Genomic DNA, 7,913 nt, shown 5'->3' on the forward strand with positions numbered 1-7,913 from the left:
CGTTTATTGCGAACCATGGTACATAGTTATTACATTTAAATTATAGAAACACATGGCACCCTGAAAAGGGTATTGCAAGTATTCTTATAGCTATATATAGCTTATTGTCTTGTGCATAGTAGGTTCTGCCATCTTGTGGGCTACATCGGAACAATAAACATCACATTTACGCCTCGCGCCAAAAATCTGACGGCTCCTGTGCTGCCTCCTACAGTTCATGCACGCTCCCTATAAGGGACCTTGGAATCACACTTGACTCAAAGCTGCACCTTGACTTACACATAAATAGTATAATAGGTAAAGCATTCAAGATGTACGGTTTTGTTATGCGGTCTAGTACGGAATTTCGTCGACCGAATACTTAGGTATTTGCAATTATTCAAGTCCTTAATTCGCTGCCATTTAGAACACGCTGTCGCAATTTGGAACCCCTACTATACTAAATACTCGGAGGCTCTCGAAACAGTCCAAAAAAAATTCTTAAATACTATGCACTTTCGATGCTACAAAAATAGATTACCCTACCAGCAGTTACTAAAAAAATATGATCTGTTAGATTTAAGGTCCAGGCGAATGTTGCTGGAGGCAATGGTTTTATACGGCCTCTGCAATAACCACTTTGATTGCGTTGCCCTTAATATTAAGCTGAGTTATAAAGTGCCCAAACCCGCCAAACCGTAGTAGACAGCGAGAGACGCGCCCGCACCGGCTGTTCGTCACCGGCCGCTGCCGCACCCACGCTGGTGAGCGCGCTCCTCTTCGCAGGCTCGTTCATACTTACAACATGCTTACAACACACATTTTAACCATATGGATATTTTTGGCTGCAGTACTGGTGTATATAAAAAACTTGTAATAGATGTACTTAGAGATAATAACTAAATGTAACATCTACTGATATGAAGCGAAAAAATTTTTTTTTTTGTAACTATTCAATATTAACGTAACACAGTAACACTGCATGCACTGTTAACTGTTAAGCGTTAAGGATTATTTTATCTTCTTCATGAATTTATCAATGTCAATGCCTCCCGGAGCCTTCAGCTCCAGTGTTGTAAAACTTGTAAAATAATTCTCCGAATAATCTAACTAATTGTACCTAATTAATAAGTGGTGAACGGTGTTGGTCACACATACTGTAAACAGTGTTTAAAATATTTTATATTTAAGCCTTTCTTGTAGTGACTGTTTGTTTACCTATATAAATTTAAAAAAAAAACCCATGATTTGAATGATCTGCCGAGATCTAAGCGATCTAGGATTAAACAAAATTTGTCCCTAACACGTAGTGTAGAAACCAAGATGGGGGAAGGGAATATCAAAGGAGCTGCGCGTCTATTATTCTCCAGCGACGTAATAGCTCCTAACACAGCGGACAGTCCTAAGAAGTAAACACCCCACCCCGGATGCCAACCTGTCCCTCCCTGATCCATCTGACCCATCCGGCCCTTGTCTCCATGTGTCCTCTGACGATGTTTTCAAATGGAATTAGGCCAATAGCGGTCGGGTCAACCTACCGTCGCCTGACCGCCAAATGCTGCTGCACTGCTGTGTCAACCAAATTGTCCAACTGTTTCCAGTCCGTGCAGCTGGGTTTTGGCTCGACGGGCGGCTGTGAGGCTGCGGTGCGTGCATTACGGACATTCATTAATAGAAAAGAATGTGAGGTTTTGATAAAAGTTGATGTTAAAAATGCTTTTAACTCTGTTGACCGTGGTACCTTGCTGGATCAAGTTAAAGAAAAAACGCCGGAGCTTTTCAACTTTGTTTGGCCCCCTCAAAATTACTGTTTAAAAACAATTCCTTGTTGTCGTCTGTCGGATGTCAACAGGGAGATCCCTTGGGTCTGGCTTTGTTTGGCTTGACAATTCAACCCATCATCGAGTCTAAATTGTAGCTTTAATGTTTGGTATTTAGATGACCGTACCCTGGGGGGTGACGTGGTGTTAAATGATTTGCAAACTCTTACCGATAAATTTGCTGAAATAGGCCTCGAATTCAATTTCGCTAAATGTGAATTATTCTTTCCAGATGCGTATAGTCAAAGAGACCTTGCGTTATCGAGATTTCGCACAATCCCACCAAGCATCCAAGTCATAGACACCTCCTCGCTTCACCTCTCCTAGGGTCACCTGTACTAGACAAATCTTTTCCGGACTTTGTTGTTCAAAATTACCAAAAATGTATTACCTTTACCGACCGCTTGCACTCTAATGAAATATTGCCTTTTTGTACCAAAATTTACGTATGCCCTTCGTTGCAGTCACCTTTAGTTGTATTCCGAACTTTTGGAAAAACTCGACAATGTTATAAAGACCACTCTTTCATCCATCATCAACATAAATTTGGACAACAACCAGTGGTCCCAAGCCTCCCTTCCTATCAGGCACGGAGGTATTGGGATCCACAAAATTTTGATCATATCTCTCCCGGCATTTCTTTCATCAATCCATCGCACTCAAAGTTTAGTTGCCAAAATCCTAAAAAACCCTAATGATCTCTAAATTTCTTTTGCTACAGATGCCATAGAGCTTTGGAGAGTAATCTGTCCCAACTCTGACCTGCCTACGACCACCCGCTCGAAACGACAATGGGACGAGCCGCTCTGCGTGCTGGTACGGGATCACCTGTACGAAACGTTTACCAGCCCCACGGAGTGTCCTCGCTTCCTTGCTTGTTCTGAGTGGGAGTCAGGGACGTGGTTACATGCTGTACCCTCCGAAAATCTAGGCACTCTTCTTAGCAATGAAACATTTACTCTCGATGGCACTGCGACTCGGTACGGTCTGTGTTGCCCCGCACAAATGTTACTGTGGTGCCAATGTTACTGGTAGGGGCCTTCATGGTCTGTCCTGCAGCAGGAGCGCAGGCTGCATCCCACGCCATGCCAGTATCAACGACATTCTGCGCCGGGCCTTTACCAGTGCCGGGGCACCAGCCTTCCTAGAGCTAACAGGGACGATGGCAAGCGGTCCGACGGCATGACTCTGGTTCCTTGGAAGCTAGGGCGGCCCTTAGTTTGGGACGCCACATGTGTGGATACCCTTGCACCGTCCCACCTTCCAGGGAATTCGACCAAGGCTGGAACGGCCGCCGAAGCAGCCGAGCGCTTCAAACGGCGCAAATATGCATCCATTAATTCTGGTTGCATGTTTGAGCCGTTTGGGGTGGAGACCCTCGGACCCTGGGGACCCGGAGCCCATAGTATATTTAGGGAGCTAGCGATGCATCTCATTGATGCTACGGGTGACCCGAGGGCTGGTTCTTTCCTTGCCCAGCGAATTGGCATCGCCATACAGTGCGCTAATGCCACCAGCCTTCTGGGCACTCTCCCATCGGGCGACGAGCTAGCCCCCATTTTTTATTTGTAAATATATGTATGTAAATATGTTTCTTTACTTTAGTTATATTCTTTTTTATTAAAAATACTGACAATTCATAATAAAAAAAAAAAAATTAAAAACTGATCTTAAATAGCTTTTTACTTTACGAAAAGCAAGGGAGGGCGCCACAGTGGCGCCGCCACTAAAAGTCTAGCTAGATAGAGGTGGCCTAGGTTGTGTTGTTGGCTGTTGCCACCTGCATTGATAATTTTTGTGAAAATATATATAGCTTTATTCATGAAATGCTGCCTATTTGACTGAAATCAAATGAACTGTTTCGTGTTAGCCCAATAATGAGGAGAAATATCGCTAGCTTGGGCTACAAAGATTACTAATTTGTGTTCTGAAAGCTCAATATTTTTTTAAGAGTGGATAGGATTATATTTCCAATCCGCTGACAATGTTTTGGTGTATGTCATATCATTAGACATACTAAAGGAATGAATCCGTGTTATAATACGGGTAAGTATTTTAATCTTATAATACGTTTGATCTCGGTACATTTTACGTTTGGCCTAGTGCAGTTCTAATTCTTTTTTTTGTTTCTTTTAGGTATATTTACATAATTTCAGGTTTTTGTTGAAAACACTTCACGAGACGGATTGTCATTATGTTTTATAGTATTCTTGTTACAAAATTTCGTAAGTGTACTTGGACCGTTCGTGACTTCAATGAATGTTTTATGTGTATAAAGAAACTATTCCACAAATTGTCCAATGGGCCATTGTCTCAGCTGTTTCGAAAATCAAGCTAATGCTGATGTCACAGCCTCCCATAGAAATAAAGATGGTAAATACTGTTTCTCTTGCTTACTAGTTTACATTGATATGATTATCCTAGGAAATAATAAATAATATGTAACATCAAATTAAATTGCATAACTAATTTTATCCATGTAGAGTCAGCCAAACTTTCAATCAGCATACATATTTGTATGTAGACTTTTAATCTACTTGCAAATTTGTATTTCACAACATATGATAAATTTTTAAAAAGATTTATGTTTTACATTGCAGATATGACAGAGATTGTAGCTTCCCACCAGGTGCCTGCTGTTACTATTACTGACTACCTACAAGAAGTTCCACTTCTTCCTGACAATGATAACACTGTGAACAATTGCCGCTATGCTAGTAACATGAATAATGATAACATAATAAATACCTTTGGAGAAACATGTTCTACAGAAATGGTAAACTCACAGAAGTCATATACTGACAAGGTTCCTAAACCTTTCTACCAAAAGTTACCATCCATTCCGAGAACAATGTCCTCACTGGCATCAAGTGAACCTCGTGTCTCAGAATCTAAGATAAATCAGTTGTTTGATCAATACAAGGACTCACTGGAAGAAGCTATCCTTGCAGAAGGCATTGAAAATTTTTGTAATGACTTACAATTGAATCCAGACGATTTTAAGGTCCTTGTACTTGCTTGGAAATTAAATGCTAGTCAAATGTGTAGATTCACAAAAACAGAATTCATACAAGGCTTAAAGAATATGAAGACAGACTCCATTAAAGGCATACAACATAAATTAAATGAGGTAATAAGTGAGCTGACTAGAGAATCCGAGCAGTTTAAAGACTTGTATAGATTTACATTTAAATTTGGATTGGATGTTAGCACTGGTCAAAGAATATTACCATCAGATATAGCCATTTTGCTCTGGAGGTTGGTTTTTACAAACAATGAGCCTCCCATACTTGATCGTTGGCTTAGTTATTTAGAAAAGAACACTCACATCAGAGGAATCCCCAAGGACACATGGTACATGTTCTTAAACTTTTGTGAATTTGTGGGTGATGATCTCAGCAGCTATGATGACACAGAGGCTTGGCCAAGTCTCTTTGATGACTTTGTAGAACATGAAAATGATCAAGTTAATCAAAATGTCACAAAGAATGACATTAAAATACAGGATTGAATTCCTACAATTGCCAAAATATAGTATAAGTACTTAATAAAAGATTATTGATATTGAAGAGACTGATATATCCTGTATTGGTTAATACATAAATTTGTGTGAATGAATTATTATCATGCAGGTTGGATCTGTAGTAAATAACTGATGTATTTTCAGAATGCCTTTTGTTTTGTATTAAAAAGAGATATTTTTTTTATTGGTGAGTTATAAACTTATGAGGTCATTATGGTTTTATGCATTAATTTAATATAAATGTATTTAGAAATATACCAGTTCCTGAAAATGATAAGGTATTTAGTGATCAGTCATCTGCAATGTTTTTATGTCAAATATTGCACATCTCTTTTATTTTGGTACCTGGCTACATAAAATACATTATTTGTAAATATATTGCTATATTTTTAAATAATAGTTATGGTTAATTTTCAAGTACATTGTGTAAAAGTTTTGTGAAGATATGACATTCCAGGTTGGAATTTTATTATTTGATGGAAATAGCCAAAAACTGTAAATATTCTATGGTCCCTAACTCATTGTAGCTTCAGATGGTCCACATTGCCTGCAGAGCTAGTCTTTATTGCATTTTATCCATTTCTAACACCATTGAATGTTACAAGACAAATCACTGCACAAACAAGTTTCCTGGCATGAAGTAGCAAAAAGATCCCTAAGTAATTATTGTCTTGCTAAGTTCCATCTTTAATATTTTAGTTAGTGTATCAAGTAAAAATATTTAAATACGAATTAAGTTTTTCCTTTCGAGATTCTTGACTACCCACTTGTTTGTCGAGCGTTATTGAGAAAACCAGAGGGCCTACAAAGTCAAGAAAAAAAAAATGGCACTACCGACAATGGACGAGACACTATACCGCAATTTGGTGACATTTGCAAGGCAAGGTAGGTATTGAATCCGTATTTTTCATATATGCCCGGAATGGTAAATCACGTTAAAATAGATATACTTCACTGGAAAAAAGGAGAGTTATGAGATATAGTCGGTCAAACAAGTTTGTCAGTTGAAAAAGGCGCGAAATTCAAATTATCTATCTGACGATTACCCATCGCGCCATTAAATTTGCCGCTTTTTTCTACTGACGGAAATGGTTTGACAGACTATATAAATCCGGTCAAACATGTTTGTCAGTAGAAAAAGGCGCGAATTTAAAATTTTCTATGGGACGATAACCAAATAAAATATGCCACTTTAGGGTTCCGTACCAAAAAGAGGTACAAAAGGAATGGTGCGACTGTCTGTCACATCGCTAAATATGTCGAGAGCCACTTAAGAGCTATCGATTTGAAATTTGGAATAGTTATGAACAACGCTAATCCAGACACTTTGAAAGTATTATTTATTTTATTTTTATTAACAATGGAAAATGCCTAATATGAAGAGGAGGCAAAATATCAAAGTCTAGTGACTAGGTAAAGCGGGGTAACTGTGTTTATCACGCCTGAAATTTCTATGAGCTTACATTAAAAGCACATTTTATCAAATAAAAGAACGAAATATCATTCTCGAAAAACTAACATACCTACATTCATTACATCGCTCACATTACACAATTTGCCGATAGATGTCGCTGTACACAAATATACCAAAGGAAACCCTATCTGCCATAAATGTAGGGACGTCGACTGGGACAATTGTGTTTTGTTACATTTTTTTTACATTTAAGACGAAAGTGGAGGACCTGTGCGAAATCGCCTTTTCATACTCGTACAAACGTAGTCCTCATCTTTGTCTCTGGATATTAACATTATTGAAAATATTTTGACACAATTTGTTGCATGTCAACCACAGCTATGCCCCTATGTTTTTTTAATGTTTTAATTTTTATAAGAGTTAAAAGCATTTCAAAATTTGTATGAAATTGGTTTTTCGCTCCTAATATTTACAATAATCAAAAAATATAAAAAAGTGAAACGTAGGGGCATAGCTATGGTCAATATACATAAAATGATGTAAAAATATTTCCCACATTGTCAATTTCCAGACAGGAAAATGGGGACTAGTGAGGACTACATTTATATGGAGAAATGATGGAGAAGCGGCCGTCCCTTTTCCTCTTGCAAAATTCATAGACAGCAACCCTTGCAAAATTCTGAGCATAGACGAGGACTATTTGCTTAATGGCGAGGACACCGGGACACCCACCTTCAAACAGGGGCATGTCCCGTTGTACATGATTTTCTGAGTTATTTGAACTTAACAGATTAAAGATTAAAGGTACTAAATCCTGGCGTAATAAAAATAATTGTACCTTAGCGTTTTTTCTTAAAAATTAAATCGTGAGAGTCAGAATGGCGGGTGTACCTAAATAAACTTAAATGAAAACCATACCATATTTTTGTACCTAATTGGTACTATTTAGTACCTCGTTTAAAAAAAATTGTACCTCACGGTACGTAAAGTTATCATCAAAAAAAGGTCACCCGCCATTCTGACAGTCAGAATGGCGGGTGTACTTTATTACGCTATGTTCCCGTGGTTATTGATAAATTCTATAAAAGCCAAATTTTTGTACCTTTTTTGTACCTTCATATTCAATTATAATACGAGTCATTTTATTTTTGGCTTCCAAGTTTTACTCATTTTATAT

At 38.2% G+C, this 7,913-nt stretch overlaps 1 protein-coding gene across 1 annotated transcript; it reads left to right on the top strand.

The window, feature by feature from the left end:
* The first annotated feature begins 3,562 nt into the window (after positions 1–3,562).
* On the top strand, positions 3,563–6,054 carry LOC133522213 (DCN1-like protein 3). Its single transcript, XM_061857456.1, has 3 exons — positions 3,563–3,845; positions 3,936–4,172; positions 4,400–6,054. Exons 2-3 carry the CDS (start codon positions 4,100–4,102, stop codon positions 5,308–5,310), a joined length of 984 nt encoding a protein of 327 aa, XP_061713440.1. The 5' UTR covers positions 3,563–3,845; positions 3,936–4,099; the 3' UTR covers positions 5,311–6,054.
* Positions 6,055–7,913: the final 1,859 nt, after the last annotated feature.

This window comes from Cydia pomonella, chromosome 10, assembly GCF_033807575.1.
Source record: "Cydia pomonella isolate Wapato2018A chromosome 10, ilCydPomo1, whole genome shotgun sequence".
NCBI lineage: Eukaryota > Metazoa > Arthropoda > Insecta > Lepidoptera > Tortricidae > Cydia > Cydia pomonella.

Bases quoted from the DNA above. Each gene is read 5' to 3' on its own strand.
- LOC133522213 (XM_061857456.1), top strand. From the start codon at position 4,100: ATGGGCCATTGTCTCAGCTGTTTCGAAAATCAAGCTAATGCTGATGTC. The intron at 4,173-4,399 runs GTAAATACTGTT...TTTACATTGCAG, and splicing joins CTCCCATAGAAATAAAGATG to ATATGACAGAGATTGTAGCT.